The sequence below is a fragment of the Phocoena phocoena genome, chromosome 3, assembly GCF_963924675.1.
Source record: "Phocoena phocoena chromosome 3, mPhoPho1.1, whole genome shotgun sequence".
Taxonomy (NCBI): domain Eukaryota; kingdom Metazoa; phylum Chordata; class Mammalia; order Artiodactyla; family Phocoenidae; genus Phocoena; species Phocoena phocoena.
In genome coordinates, this window is record NC_089221.1 from 29731010 (window position 1) to 29747739 (window position 16730).

The following is a 16730-nucleotide window of genomic DNA, read 5'->3' on the forward strand; positions in this document are numbered from 1 at the left end:
GGCTTGATAAGGAAGGTGGCTTCAAAGCTTCAGATCTGAGGGGCACTGGTCCAAATTATCCAGGGACGGAATCACAGAACAGCCTTTGCTGACTGAAAATAAAGAAGGCCAAAAGGGCTCAGTAAAGTATTCTAACCATAGTGATAAATGGACTATTTATAAATGGAACGGAGTATTTATAAATGGAATATTTCCTGCCATATCAATAAACAAAGGATGTCACAGTCACCAATGATATGCAGCCCTCCAAGTTGAGCTGGTGAGCCCTGAGGAAACTCAGGACTGAAAATACCTGCCATCTAGCAGTCCTCAGACTGCAGCCATTCCCTTCAGTGAGCCCTGAGGAAACTCAGGATGTAAAAATACAGGCCCCAGACAGCTAAGGTGCATTATCAAAGGAATGATTTCGGTGAGCCCAGACTCTTGCATCTTCCCATACACAGAAAAGTGCTAAAGTCCTTAATGTGAGATATCCGGTTTTCTTTATTTAACAACAATCTTTTGATGTTCCCAATTACCTGCTCTTTGTTGCAAAACTCCTAAATATCCTGGCACCTCCCCTCGCCGCCTCGGAGCAGTTTCTCAGAGATATCTGAAATGCTGTCTCCCAGGATACAGTCCTCATTTTGCCCCAAATAAAACTTAACTCGCAACTCTCATGTTGTGCATATATTTTTTTTAAGTCAACAATGGGAAGAAGCCAGTGAGCAGGAATTGTAGCAAAATAGCAAGTGGATAGGATGTGGAGAATGAGGGTTGACAAAACTGGTGGGAGATGCCAAGAAATGCTGACTCTGCCCAAACACACCACCTTCCAAGGCTCCACTTGGCCTCAGGCCTTCTTTAGCTTCCTGGTCCCACACAGCACCTGGCCACCAGGCCCAGCAGCTGCCCACACAGCCACGCGGTGCCCAGGGTGACCGCCAGCAGGAATGAGAAGAGGTCCAGCAGGTACTGCTCATGCCACCACGGATGCTGGAAGGTGTGGGGCTTGAGGTGAGCCGCACCCCTTGTCTGCAAGATGTGGTTGATCCAGCCCACCAGCCACTGGCTGGGGGTCAGGGGGTGGGAGCGCTTCGTGATGCTGGTGTCGACCATGGCAGATTTCTGCCTATTGGCAGAGACAGATGGAGGTGTTACTCAAGTGGTCTCAGAAGTCTTAGAGACCTTACATCTCACACACACACACACACACACACACACACACACACACACATTTTCCAAATTATGCACAAAAGATTCCCTTTCAAGGAAAAGTTGTTGGCTTGGCCTTGCTATGGTCTAGTTGGATCCCTTTAAAAAGTTCAAACTGGGCTTCCCTGGTGGTGCAGTGGTTGAGAATCTGCCTGCTAAGGCAGGGGACACGGGTTCGAACCCTGGTCTGGGAGGATGCCACGGAGCAACTAGGCCCGTGAGCCACAACTACTGAGCCTGCGCGTCTGGAGCCTGTGCTCCTCAACAAGAGAGGCCGCGATAGTGAGAGGCCCGTGCACCGCGATGAAGAGTGGCCCCCGCTTGCCACAACTAGAGAAAGCCCTCGCACAGAAACGAAGACCCAACACAGCAAAAATAAATAAGTAAATAAGAAATTTTAAAAAATAAAGTTCAAACTGCTATTTGCATGCAAAGATCCATGCTTGGTGCTGGGAGTGCTAAACTATAAAAAAAGTGACTACGTCTGTAAGGACTAATCTCTATCCCAAGGAGGCTTAAGATATGCTACAGGAAACCATTATATTTATTGAGCATCTACTTTGTGCTGGTGTCTGGGCTAGATAACAAATGTGACTCTGGGGACTGTAGCCCAGGAAGGCATCTGCGCTTTCCTGCTCCTTCAAAGCACCATGTTGACCAGCACTGGCTTCATGGGCTATGAGCCTGCATATTTGCACAGGGCCCCACCCTTAAATGGGCCTGTGCTTGATTTAATTCTCTGCTGTCACCCTCTTGAAATCCTTAAACTTTATGACAAGGGTCTCCACATTTCACATAAGGGCACATGAATTATGTAGCCAGCCCTGATGTCCAATGTCTGTGGACCATCCCAGCCCAGATGACTCCTTCACAGGGCCAGTGGATCATGCACATTTGGGGTTTAGGTCTTTGAAAATCCAGTGGAAGTTACGAAGCCATTCATCAGAAAATGAATATTTTAAACACGTGAGATACCAAATATGCATAAAGTTTCTGGGTTATCTGACCCCCAGAGCTTAACAACTTTTCTGGGATTAGGAGTCACATGCAATGTGGTTATTATTCAGTCACCTAACAGGAATTACTTGCAGGTCTCCTATGTGCCATAACATTGTGCATTAATGCTAAGTCTTGAGATATGATTCGGGTTTGCGCCCTTGAAGCTCTAAGTTTTTTAGTCCTTCTTCATTATAAGAAAGAAAATATATTTTTCCTCTTCATATGAGATTACTGCGCTGGTTGGAGAATTTCTTAAGAGGTCAATGGGCCCCTTTGTATTTACTCACTTAACAGGAATCCATTCAAACTTACTTTGTGGCAAGCCCTGTGCTGAACCCTGGAAACATAGCAGAAAAGAGGAGACATGCGCTGTTGTCCTGGGTGAGCTTACTCTCTACTTTCTAGTGTGGGGGACAGCCAATATGTTAAAACATAAAGAAATGGGCAATTACAGATCCTGTGACGTGCTAAGAAAAAAATAATATGCTATAATTGGGGTGGATAGGAGAGAAGGCTTTGGGACTATCGGAGAAAGACGGTCTCTCTGAGCAGGTGGCATTGGGATGAGGCCTCGATGTCAGAAAGGAGCCAACCCTGTGAAGAGAAGGAAATGTGTTTTCTAGGGAGCAGCACAGTCAAAACAGCTGAGGTGGGGAGCAGTGTGGGATATTGAGAACAGAAAGGCAACCTCCTGCCTCAGTTGGAATTCTACTATAAGCGCCTCCAAAGCAGAAGACCTCTCAAAGACACCCTGTGTCAGTCGTTCGGGTTCCTCACAACTAGAAGGCATAAAATCATTCTCATCATCTAACCTAAACTGCTCTAGTCGTCCTCTCATAGGAAATAAGTCAGCTGTTAGCATCACACACATATTATTTCACGTCCTGGAAATTTCCGTTTTATTGCAAAAAAGACCCACACGGTGCCCGTTGTGGTTTACATCTTCGTTCAGTGTGAGTAACCACAAGCCCAGAGGGCTGCACACCTCTTGTCCTCTATGACTTGCTTCGTGTTCAGAGCCAATGTCTCAGCCTTGATCTGCTTTAACTGGATGGAGACACCAAAATTTTTGGCATCTACTCAGAGCAGGTTTTCAGGCTGGTCTCCAAAGAGGGGAATCTCCACCGTGGGCAGGCCATGTTGGATGGCCTCCATGACACTATTTATCCCACCATGGGTGACAAAAAGGTGGACGTGAGGGTGCCCTGTTGCAAATAACAAAGGCAGCAGAACACTTCAGGACGAAAAGTTTCAGAACAAGGAAAGCAGAAAAGGCAGAAGAAAATACCAATGGGACTTAAAGTGTGTTGGAGCCATTGTGAAGATGACTTTGCTTGCTACACACCCAAGGATTCCAAGCCTTGCCTTTGTATAGAGACTCCTTGACTCAGCCAGAACCCAGGGAATTCTGTAGAGAATAGTGCTAAGCAAGGCAGATATCTCCATCCATCCATCCATCCATCCATCCATCCATCCATCCATCCATTCCATCATTCCATTCCTTCTCTCTATCCCCTCATGTCTCTTTGCTTCTCTCATCTGTTTTCTCTTTGTGTTTCCTTATGTCTATCTCTGTCTCTCTCTGTCTCTTCCTTTCCTTGAGCAAACTTTTCTCACCCACCAAATAATATCCCTCTGCTCTGAATTCTCGACACATTCATTGACATCACAACTCATGTAGCACTCATAAAACTTACATAAAACTTACTTGTTCTCTTTAAATATATGAGAAGCCACTTGAAAGCAAAGACTGGACTCTGCACATCAGTATTTGCTTTGCTTACTTAGAGCTAACTAAGGTGATTGTTGATAATGAAGAGTTCATCTCAGCCTGTGCTGGCCAACTGGGATGTGCATGAGAACCTCCTTGTTTCTTCTTTGAAATGAGAATCATATCCCATGTCCAAGACTTAAAGAAATACATTGGCAGACGTGGAAACAGGAATGTTTTTAAAATTCTACAGATTATTTTGTCATAATCTTGGTTATGAGCCTCTGATCCAGTCAGTGGCTATGGCAGCGAGGGGTCTCTAAGAAGCAGCAGTAGGCACAGAGATAACCTGCTGTGGGTGAGAAAGTTCTCTGGTATCAGAGACCCAGTGTGCCAAGTAACTGGCCAGGAGGTTGCTCAGCTTGGCACTCAGGCACCTTGGCATCAGTATCGTGAATGTATGAGTTGCTCACACCTTAGTAGCTAAGGAAGATATGTGTGTGTGTCTGTGTGTACGTGAGTGTGTAAGGGAACATGGGTGAACATGTGCACATAAAGCCACTGAACACAGTGGCAATGTGCCCCCTGGTATGCGTTCTCAGAGCTCACAGATTGTTTAGGATTATTTTGTGGTGACCTTGTTCAAGACCAAAAGCAGTAGGTCACTTTGATGGCTGCAGACATCAGGCCTGGGATAGAAAAGAATGAAGGGCAAAAGAACATCGGGAACATCAAAGAACATCAGGGAATTCTTTACTCAGCCCCATTAGTCCATGTGGTCAGTTAACAAGGAATAGAATACTGGCACATAAGACAGGGGGCTGGCTTTCCAAGCTTCTCAGCAACCAAGAAATGCCAGTAGTCAAAAATTTCCACTATCCCCAGGTCAAAGTTCTCATTCTTTTTTTTTTTTTCTGCGGTACGCGGGCCTCTCACTGTTGTGGCCTCTCCCGTTGTGGAGCACAGGCTCTGGATGCGCAGGCTCACGGGCCCAGCCACTCCGCGGCATGTAGGATTCTCACGGACCAGGGCACGAACCTGTGTCCCCTGCATCAGCAGGTGGACTCTCAACCACTGCGCCACCAGGGAAGCCCAAAAGTTCTCATTCTTTAAAGAATTCATAGTATCATTTCTCCTTAGCAAATGACTGCACGGAAGCCCTAGTTGCTCCAAAATAGCTAAAACGTGTTCAAATGTGCTTCTGTAAGAAAAATAAATAAACGATAAATATTCATTGGAAGTGTTACTATCACAATACATAAAAGAATCTTGGTCCACTGACAGATGAATGGATAAAGAAGATGTGTTATACATATACAATGGACTATTATTCCACCATAAAAAAGAATGAAATAATGTCATTTGCAGCAACATGGATGGACATTGAGATTATCATACTAAGTGAAGTAAGTCAGACAAAGACAAATATCATGATATCACTTATATGTGGAATCTTAAAAAATAATACAGATGAACTTATTTACAAAACAGAAATAGACTCACAGACATAGAAAACAAACTTATGGTTACCAAAGGGGAACGCAGGGGAAGGGATAAATTGGAAATTTGGGATTAACAGATACATGTTACTATATATAAAATAGATAACAGAGGTCTACTGTGTAGCACAGGAAACTATGTTCAATATCTTGTAATAACCTATAATGGAAAAGAATCTGAAAAAGAATATATATATATATACATATATATGTGTAACTGTACTGAATCACTTTGCTGAATACCTGAAACACTGTACAGCAACTATACGTCAATTTAAAAAAAAGAATCTTGGGATACAAAGAAAATATTCCAGGTAGGTAAGACCACACCCAACAGCAGCCATCCTATTCTACCACTGTCCATAAATATGTACCTTAGTCACTCTGGGCAGATGTTCTGCTCTTGAGAGTGTTCCCTTCGTCCCCCCTCCCTTTCCTCACTGCTTCAAATCCCCAGCACTCTCTATGCCAGTTCTTAGAAAATATATCTTTGAACTCTCCATTCCTGAAATCCATGGGCACAGATGCATTATGTTAACCGAAAATGAACTGCCATCAATGGGGCTTCTGCTCTGGGAGGCTTCTTTGACCACAGCAGACCTCACAGATCTCTTTCTACTTGATAAATTCTGCGACACTTTCCTTAAACTTCACTTACATACTGAACTTTTATGAGTGGTTTTCTTGTTTACTTAGCAAAACAGTGCAAGTCACTTGATGACACAATCCCATAAATATTGACATTATAGGCTATTTTTTAAAAATTACTGTGTATTCACATATGACAGATTTCCTCACCCAAGGGATTATTTGATCATATTAGAACAAAATCTCAGCTAGCCCAGAGGTTAAACAAAGGAAAAAAAAAACCTGGATCTGAAACATATGATTAGCCTTTCCACTTCAGTGCAGGCTAAGGTATACAGAGAAGATAATGGCAAAGCTTTCTGACATGTAATTAAGACATTGCCTATGGGATTATTCCAGGAACCTATCTTCTTGCAACGCTTTCCCATCACTGCCTATATAGATTATGACCCTGTTTCCTGTTTGTACAACATATGGGGAAATAGGATACCTATCTGCACTCTAAGATACTAGAGGTAATAAGTGCAAGGGCTCCAGACATCAGAGCCCTCCTGGCTGCATGGAGGACCAAGAGAATCGGTACCCTGGCATAGTTATAATTGTCCACCATTGCACCACTGTGCCCCAGGTAGAGATTGTACAGAGGCTGAGGAGTCATTAGCAATATACATATCTCTGCCTGATCTTCAGGGTCAACTTCAAGTCACGCAATGAAAGTGATTGGCTCAAATCATCCCCTGCTGTGTTTTAAAGATTTCACGTAACAAAGGAGTGGTTACTAAAACTTTTGGGTAACTTCAGTAATGTTGTAAAAATTCCTAGAATATAATTTGTTAATCATAGTTAAAGTTAAGCTAACAAATAGAAAAATATCAAGAATGCATGGTTACCTATATCTGTCCTCAAAAATATGAAATTAGGGGAGAACAGACAAAGCATATACTTAAAATGTATAAATAACGTCGCAAGACGATACAGACTAAGTATCAGATGAGTAGGTTAGGTCAGACCTATCCCAGAGGGACTGTGGTCTTCCAGTTTGAGTGAGGAAAGGAGGTTTTATGGAAATAGTCAGATTTAAGCAGTACCTTTATTAGTAAATAGATTTTCAGGAAGAAAAGAGGAGACTAGTCCTCTGTAATTAATCCAGATAGGCATGGATTTCTGTCTTTTCACTTCTATGTCTATGAGTAAGGAGTTATGTGTTCCTTTCCATTCCAGATGAAGCAAAAGGAGTCAGCTTCATGTCTTATTTTGCACGAGGTTGATTGCATTTTAAAAGGACTTTACATGGCCAGGAGCTCAACTTCTACAAAATCATTGTTTAAAAGTCTTCTCCATTAATAAATACATGTGAGGAGAAAGGAAAAAAATAAATGGAAAGGTGTCTTTGATTTCCCTACCAACAGTGAGAGGTTGAGGTACCTATGCTTCTGTGTTGGGGAGATTATAGACAAAGATTGTAAGTGAAGTGTTGCAAGGAAGTCCCAGAAGAAACTACCTCCCAGTTGCTACAGGAATACCTTCATGCTTATAGTAGAAGAGAGAAAGGACAGAGCAAGGGAAAGCCTCCAATGGCTGGAATGGAGGATTTGGTGTGAAATACTTGTTTACCCAACTACCATCATCATTCATCCCTCTCTCCCTCCCCCTCTCCATCGATCCAACCATCCCTTTATCACATCCTCAGTCCAAGCATCCACCCATTCACTTATATTACCAAAACTGTGACTCTTTAGTTCAAATAAGTTAAAAAATTACCTGCCCTCAAAAGTTTCTTCCATAAAGAAATGAAAAGACTTCTTAAATTCTTTGTTATCATCTTCAGGTAGAAACCAGTTAATAACTTTGTATGATTTCTCCTCCTCTGTAAAACCTAAGAAACACCAATGGGTTAAATGTTAAAATGTGTCACACAACATGGATTAACATTAGAATGATGATACCAACATTCGATTGTGTCTTTTGAATTGTTTTTGTTCCATTTGGTTGCTTTCTTATTCAATCTTGTATATGAAAGTATTTCTTGAGAAGCTTACAATGATTCAGGAATGCTTTTTAGTTTAAATTATGGAAACTTCCATTTAAAGCCTTAATTGAATGTATAGCTATTTGTCTCATTTTATTGCTGAGAAAATAAAGTTAATTAGTTTAAGATAATTTGTCAAGGTTGATTCCAGAGCCTCTGTTCTTTTTGTTTTAGAAAAATTCAACTTCATTATTTAAAGTGATATATCCAAATAGTTTGTGATTCAGTAGGAAGTACTGAATGGCTTAATTAAAATAGTAATCTTCTGCACCTCTACGTACCAACTTGGCTTCTCCTCGATTACCCATGAGTCTGATGTTTGATGCTGATGTTTGACCGCTAGCAGGCTTCAAGCCCTATCTCCCATTCCCTCTTCTGTGCATTACCTGGGCAAACTGGTAAGAAAGCCTGCATGCTCCCTCTTGTGGCCCTAAGTGGGAGTTTCAAACCATGCAAGTCAGGCCCATGAGGCGGAACCCTCACCACATCCCAACCCCCTGCCCACAATAAAAATTCAAGCTAGTCATCCCTCCCTACTCTCGATAGCCATTTTTCAGGGGCTTGGGAACCTGTCCTGTTCTTTCAAAAAGTCCTTATTATTTGAGTAATAAACCTTCCATACTCTTCTTAATGCATTTGTGCCTACATCAGTCATGACGTCCAACCAAATTGTGCATAGTGACTGGGAACAGATCATTGCATGGTCCCACACATTACAGCTCCCATACCCAACCTCAGTGAAATGACTGACTCTATCCAAGGATCTACTAAAAAATACTTGGCAGTCATAGATTTGGCTAATATGTTCTGTTCAGTACCTATTTTACCAGGCTCTCAACTGCAGTTTGCCTTCACCTTGGAAGAGGCACAGTATACCTCTAACTGGTTGCCAATGGGACATTTCAACAGCTCTACCATTGGCCACAATCTTTGTTGGCAAAATATTAACCACATCCAACTTTCCCCAGGAGCATAGGTATTAATTACATTAAGGACATCCTCCTCCAAGGAGATTCATTTCACACACTCACTCAAGGCAGAAACATTCTCAAAGTAGTTCACATGAAGGGATGTGCCATTGTCCCTACACAAAGCTCAAGACCCAGTACCTAAGCGAAATTCCTGGGAAAGATTTGGTCAGTCTGTTTTTCTATCACTGACATTGTCAAGAAACAACTATTGACACCATAATATTTCAACAGGTCCAACATCTTTTAGTTCTTTTGCATTCTGGAGACAACATATTTCTCACTTATACATTTTACTTAAGTCCATGTATGCTCATTGCTTGAAAATCAGCCCACTTTGGATACGGTCCCAAATAACAAAACATCTAGAATTTGTCCAAATCACAATATAATAGGTACTGTAATTAGTGCCCCTCAAAATTGCCTTTAGCAACCTGCTCTCCTGCCTCCTGGAGTGACCTGACCACCTATGATGGCTGCATGGGTTTCCTATTGTTGCTGCAAAGATTTACTGTAAACTTAGTGGCAAAAACCCCACAAGCTTATTATCTTACAGTTCTGGATATCAGAAGTCCAAAATGGGTCTTATGTGAGTAAAAGCAAGATGTGGGCTGGCCTGCATTCCTTCTGGAGGCTCAAGGGGACAATTGTTTCCTTGCCTCTTCCAGCTTTTAGTGACTGCCTGCATTCCTTGGCTTATAGCCTCCTTCCAATTGGCAATCACACTCTGACTTTTCCTTCCACCATCACATTCCTTCTGTTACTCTCCTGTTATCTTCTTTCATTTAGAAGAACTCTTGTAATTACACTGACTCCACCTGGATAATCCAGGATAATCTCCCCATCTCAAGATCCTTATATCAATCACATCTGCAAAGTCCCTTTGCCTTGTAAGGTAGAACATTCACTGGTTCCAAGAATTAGAACACGGATATCTCTGGGCTGGGGGTGGGGGGGCATTATCTGCCTATTATTATGTTCTGCTCTCTGCACCTCAAACACTCATGTACATCCCACATGCAAAATGCATTCACCCCATCTCAACATCCCAAAAGGTCTCAAACTTTTACACTACCAACTCATAGTTCAAAATCTCATCTAAATACCATTGGTTCAAATGTTCCAAATTATAACATCCAAATAATTTAATAAGTACGGGTGAGAGTCTGGGTATGATCAACCCAGAGGCAAAATTTCTCTCCATCTGTGGACCTATGAAATCAGGAAACAAGTTTTCTGCTTCCAAGAAACAATAGTGGGGCAGGTATAAGACACTGGTTACTGATTTTATTAATCTAAATGCAACAAAGTGGAAGGAAAACATCAGTCACTGGTCATAAGAAATTCTGACATCCAAATGGGCCAACTAATATTGTTGGCCTATTTGGATGTCAAAATTTCTTATTAAGGACTGGAAACAATCCTCTGCGATTTGAAACTCAGCCCTGTGAGATTGAAGCTCTAGCCTCTGGGCTTACTGCTTCATCCTCAGAGTTCTTCTTTGTTCTCCATAAAAGTTATCATGCCCTGGGGTCCCACACGGGGAAGATGAATCCCCTTAGCTGGTTTGAAAACCAGTGGGACTTACCAGAGGGCTGTAAGAAACCAAGCCTTCACTTGTGAAGAGTGTGTATACACGCCTGCTCACTCCCAGGAACAAAGCAGAGGAAGCAGATTGAAACTCTTGGGGATCTGGCCGGTTTCCCGGGACCAGCCCAGTGCACACCAGGCCCGCACTAGGCTCCTGCTCCAGTGTGGTCCCCACTAGAGTGAAGGCTGCTGTTGCCGAGGAGTGTGTGCACTTCGGGGGAACGAAGCGGCTCAGACACAGCCCTGCATCTGAACAGGGCAAGGGCAGCCATTGCCCTTGGAGGCAGTCCTCATCTGCAGAGTTTTAACGTCTGCATTTCCACTAACAGTGTGTTCAAGGTCATCTAGGCTTTTTCTATCATGTCCTCAATATCCTTTCAGCCTCTATCAATAACCCAATTGTGATTCCACATAACGATTGGAGCTTATGAATCCACAAGTATGATTATTAGAGATCTTTGTTTCTTCAGTGCCACTGAGGTTATTTCTTCAACTAAAGTTGTTAATAAATAAGCAAGATGGGTGTGTTCAAATTAATAGTTAATAAATGGTTCAAATATTCCATACACTGAAATGAGCATCAGGTCAGAAATAATAACCTAATCATGTATTTTCCTGATTTGCAGACACCTAGCCTAGCTCTTCTAATGAAGCAAAGAATGAATATGCTGGGGCTGCCCTGGTGGCGCAGTGGTTGAGGGTCCGCCTGCCGATGCAGGGGACACGGGTTCGTGTCCCGGTCCGGGAAGATCCCGCATGCCGCGGAGTGGCTGGGCCCGTGAGCCATGGCCGCTGAGCCTGCGCATCCGGAGCCTGTGCTCCGCAACGGGAGAGGCCACAACAGTGAGAGGCCCGTGTACCGCAAAAAAAAAAAAAAAAAAAAAAAAAAAGAATGAATATGCTGTTTCAAAGCCTCAGGAATGCCCATGATTAGGGAATATTGAAAGAAACCCTAGACACTTAAACCTGGAACCTAAGAATAAGACTGAATGGATCTAAAAACTCCCTGAATTGTTTATAGATTTTGATGTACATACATTTGTTAAAGGGGTAGAAGTTCAGCAGTTTCTCAAAGTTCATGCCAAGTGTATTTTTTAATCTAAAATTTTAATTTAAATTAATTTAATTTAAAATTTTCATTAGATTAAATTACAATTTTAAAAATTAGATCTTAATACACTACAGCTATTTCATCAGATCTGCTATCAAGGAAAGTGCAAAAGGATACGCATATAAAAGATGCTCAGTGAAGCATATAGAACTTAATCTAGAAGGTGATTAGAATGGTTTTAAGTAGGGACTCAAACAGATATTTGTACACCAATGTTCATGGCAGCATTACTAACATATCCAAAAGGTGGAAACAACAGAAATGTCCATCAACAAATGAATAGACAAATAAAATATGGTATATACATTCAATAAAATGTTATTCAGCCTTAAAAAGGAAGAAAATTCTGATACATACTCCAACATGAATGAGCCTAAAAGATATTATGCTAAGTGAAATGTGCAAGATACAGAAGACAAATATTGTATGATTCCACCTATATAAGGTATATAGAATAGTCAAATTACTAGAGAAGTAATGGAATAGTGTTTACCAGGGGCTGGGGCAATGGGTAATGAGCAGTTATTTTTAATGGGTACAGAGTTCTAGTTTGTAATGATAAAAAAGTTCTGGATGTGGATGGCAGAGATAGTTGCACAACCATGTGAATGTACTTAAAGTCACTAAACTCTATACAAAAATGGTTACAGTGGTCAATTTCATGTAATGTGTATTTTATCACAATAAAAAACGTAAAAGAAATTTCGACAGAAAAAGATTTTAAAACAATCTGAACAATTACAAAGCCTGAAGTCACCTTCAAAGTTTTATAATTTCTCACAATTTTATTCTTCAAAGAGTCCGCTTAATACTGCATTTTTTTTCTTAAATCAAAGCCTGAGCAACACTTCAGAATGAGCATTCCAGGGCTTTAAGTCCTAAACCCACCCAACACACTTACTAACCTGCCGTGTGACCCTGAGTAAATCGTTCAAGTTCTTAGGACTGCTGTTTCCTTTTCTGTCAATAGAGAGGAGTTGCTAAGATTTAGGAGCTCATTCTAGCTAAACTCTTTGGATTTAGGCACTTCCTACATCAGTATGCACAAACTCACGGGCAGTCACTAATTTTCAAGAAAACAAGATCATCTCAATGGTAGATTCTGATCTTAGTTGCGTAAATAAGGGACCTCCTGAGAAAACTTCCTTAAATTTCAGATACCATAAGAGGAGAAGTCATTAATGCCATAGAAAAAAGTGATCCTTACCTATTAGAAACCTTATACATGGATAACACATCTGTTCAACAGGTTTTCAAGCCAAGTTATAAAGTAGCATTACCAAAATGGTCTGTGATAATGTGTGGAGGGTTGCTTGAGATGGACTGGAAGTCAGGTACAGGAGGAGAACATAGAACTACAGAGCATGGAGTCCTGGTGGAAAGAGCCAGGAAGTTTTCCTACACCTTACATAGACACACACACAAACACACACATGCACACACTCGCCCTTTTCATTCTTTCAGTCCAGTTACATTTGAAGAAACTCTTTGAAAAGACCCTCTATGCAAAAGGCATTGCTATTGCTGTTCCTTGCCTGGAATACACCCAATCAAGAATTAGTGGGGAAGATACCTGGTGGCAATAAATTTCCTCTCTGGAGAGGCATGGTGACATTACGACCATGATCTTGAAGAATCTGAGAGACCCGATTCATCAGTAGAAAATGGCTTCCACCTAAGAACAGTGCACAGCTTCATTTTTGTAATGATGAGAGTAGAGATTCTAAGATTGATGGGCTGACAAATCCAGGAGAGGAGGGGTAGGGAAGCAGAAAGTTGCCAGGGAGTAGAGGAAATGAGCGTCATCAGTCAGTCTCTCCATCGCATTCTGAGTAAGCCCTAGCCCACTCACCCAGAGCCTGCTGGCCCAGCTCCTTGACAAGTGGCAAACCTCCATCAAAGATTTCCTCTTGTAACTCTGGCCTCCATGTCAGTGTGATAAGCTTCTCGGGGCTTAGGCCCTAAGGAGTTCCTGATCCTAAGGTACATACTGCATTTCAGCCGGGGACTTATGGAGACACCATGTCATAAAGAAATAACTGCACTGGTGGAAATTGTGGCACGGCGCCCTGCATGTGAGTGTGAAGGGGTCCTAATGGACAAGCAATCAGAGCTACTTCTGGGATCCTTCTCTTTGTAAAGTATGCAAGAGTAGAAACCAGAAATATGGGTGCTTGAATAAGTCCAAGAAGCAACCATTGCAGCAGAAGGACGTGGAGCTATCAGTTGGAGCCAAAATGCTTGCAGTTCAAATATATTTGGCAGGAAGTTTCTCAGTTGGGGCCTGAATGTTTCACATCCATTAAGACTTGGGGATAGACTTGCAGGATAACTGTGGGGTCCATGGGATGGGCCTGCAGGATCCTATATGCATGAGTGGCTGGGACATCGTCTATCCGAGGACAATCCTGGGATCCTAAGGAAACATAAGCTCAATCCTTGGGAGAGGGGCAAGCTCCATCTCACTAAGGTCTCCTCTTCGAACCCGCACCAACACAGGCACTTTGCTTGAATCTAAGGGTCTCAGCAGCAGAGAAAGCTAAATCAGAAGAGAAATTAATGGCAAAGGGCAAGGGTTTGGAGACTGGGGTTAGAGGGATGGAGTACCTACCCTGCCCCCCACCGACCCGCACAAATTGCTCCTCCCTCTTCGTCCGCCCACCAGGGTAACAAACCTGCTCCGGGTGGTGCAGGAGAAAAAGCGTGCAGCTGCTTCTTAGTTTTTTTTTTTTTTTTTTGGTACGCGGGCCTCTCACTGTTGTGGCCTCTCCCGTTGCTGAGCACAGGCTCCGGACGCGCAGGCTCAGCGGCCATGGCTCATGGGCCCAGCCGTTCCGCGGCACGTGGGATCATCCCGGACCAGGGCGCGAAACTGTGTCCCCTGCATCGGCAGGCGGACTCTCAACCACTGCGCCCTTCCACCTTGGCTCCTGGGCACCCTCAGAAAATTATTACTGCTGCCTCCAGGAGCACCTTTCCTTGGCCTCCGAGAACTGCCCCAGTCTTTACCGGCAACTGCTGTGCGCCCTCCAGAAGTTTAGGGTGAGCCTCTGAATGTCCAGCCCGCGCCCTGGAGGAGGCGGCCGGGGGCCTCCTGCACTGGGCTGGATCTCAAACTTCTGGCCCCAGCCCCGTTCCTACCCGCACAAATGGCTCCCCGCTTTTCATCCGCCGGTCAGGGTAACAAACCTGCTCCAGACTGGAAAAACACACGACTCTCTCACCAAGTGCCGTTTGCCTGTCTCTGGATCTTTGGCCAAACACTTACCCACCAGGGACAGAGTTAGGATTTTGGCAGCCTCTGAGAGCAGGAGGCCAGGCAGTAGGAATCCGACTAGAAGCAGCGCCTGCTGCCCCACCATCCTTGCTCCTGTAGAAGCTGCGGGGCCGAGACCCCTGCTCTGCCCCCGCACAGGGGACCTGATGCGCAGGCAGCGAAGGAAAGGTGCTGGCTGGGGGCTTGGGGAGAAATAAGAGAGTGGTTCTGCCCATCTTCTGTTCTGTTTGTCCTCTCTCGCCCTTGGGCCCCTCCTCCCTCTGTGAGGAAACCATTAGACAGTTTCTCCTCACCCTCCTTAACCTTGGCAGCAGAAAGGAGGGGTTAGTCAGCTGATCCAGTGCTGTTCACATAATCTCCGCCCTCCCTGCCTGGGAGATAACTCTGAACCAGGAATGGTAGAGACGTTTAGAAATCACGTGGATGACAACTCTACCTCCAGGTGACTTGGACCCATCTCAGTTTTATGGACCCTTCCCCAAACTTATGGTACTCCACCTAACCGCTCTAACACTTCATACTGCTGTATCCACGCTCCACTTCCCCAGGTACCTGCTTAAAATCTCTGCTAGTGTAGCAAACTCAAGACCTCCCTAAGCAAATCCCCAAGGGAACTTGACCTACCATTCCTGGATTATAGCTCTGATGACCTTTTAAAAGGAGGTAATTTATTCATGAAGAGGTGCTAGAGTCCTAACTCTGAAGTCCAAGTCTTCACCCGGAGGACCGAACCTCTAAAGCTGAGACTCTAATCCTGAATGAGCCTCATAAAATAGGACTAGGGATCTTTCCACAGTCTCCCTAGGTACAAGTTGAGGCCATTTTGTAATTCTGCCACCTTGTAATGTTAACCCTGGGAAGGACAGGGCATGCAAATCCCAGAAGTCATCTTTGCATTTTCTATCCTCAAAACAAGACTGGCTTCGGTGCGGGGTTTTAGTGCAACTCTGAAACAGGCAGAAAAAGATCTCAATGACCGGAAACAAGAAAATTCCTAGAAGAAAACATAGGCAGTAAGCTCCTTGACATAGGTCTTGGTGATGATTTTTTTGGATTTGACACCCAAAGAAAAGCAATAAAAGCAAAAATAAACCTAATCAAACTTACAGTCTTTTGCATAGCAAAGGAAACCATCAACAAAATGAATCATAACTCACCACAATAACAGAGTAAAAATGAAGTACCATATGATCTCAATAGATGCAGAAAAAAATCTTTGTTTTCTTGACAAAACTCAATACCCTTTTATGATAGAAACTCTCAGCATAACTAGCAATAGAAAGTAATTTCTTCAATGTGATAAAAGGCATATATTTTTTAAAATCTTGGTCTATAATCATACTTAATTGTGAAACATTGAACTTTTTCCATCTAAGATAGGAACAAAGCAGAAATGCCTGTTCTTACTATTTTTATTCAACAACATGGTAGAAACTCTAGCCAGTTCATAAATAAATGAATGAATTAATTAAATAATCGGGAAGGAAGAAGAAAATTGATATTGTCAGAGACACTATTGTGTACACAGAAAACCCTTATGGAAGCTACAAAAAGTCCCAATAGAATAAATCAGTTCATCAAAATTGCAGGACTCAAGGTTTATATATAAAAATCAGTTGTATTTCTATCTAATAGCAAAAACTAATGGAATTGAAATATAAAAAACTTTACATGCCTAAGATTAAATCTAGCCAAAAAAAAAAAAAGTCCACGACCTCTACACTCTACAAAGCATTACCGAAATCAAAAGATGTACAATGTTAA

General features: G+C 42.8%; 1 protein-coding gene across 1 annotated transcript; it reads right to left on the reverse strand.

Annotated features, from left to right (window-relative positions):
* Positions 1-843: 843 nt before the first annotated feature.
* LOC136120135 (UDP-glucuronosyltransferase 3A1-like) lies at positions 844-15051 on the reverse strand. The gene is given in 8 exon segments (XM_065873635.1): positions 844-1111; positions 3179-3398; positions 4571-4726; positions 4729-4798; positions 4988-5105; positions 7753-7867; positions 13263-13364; positions 14958-15051. Coding segments are annotated over 8 exon segments (1143 nt in total).
* Positions 15052-16730: the final 1679 nt, after the last annotated feature.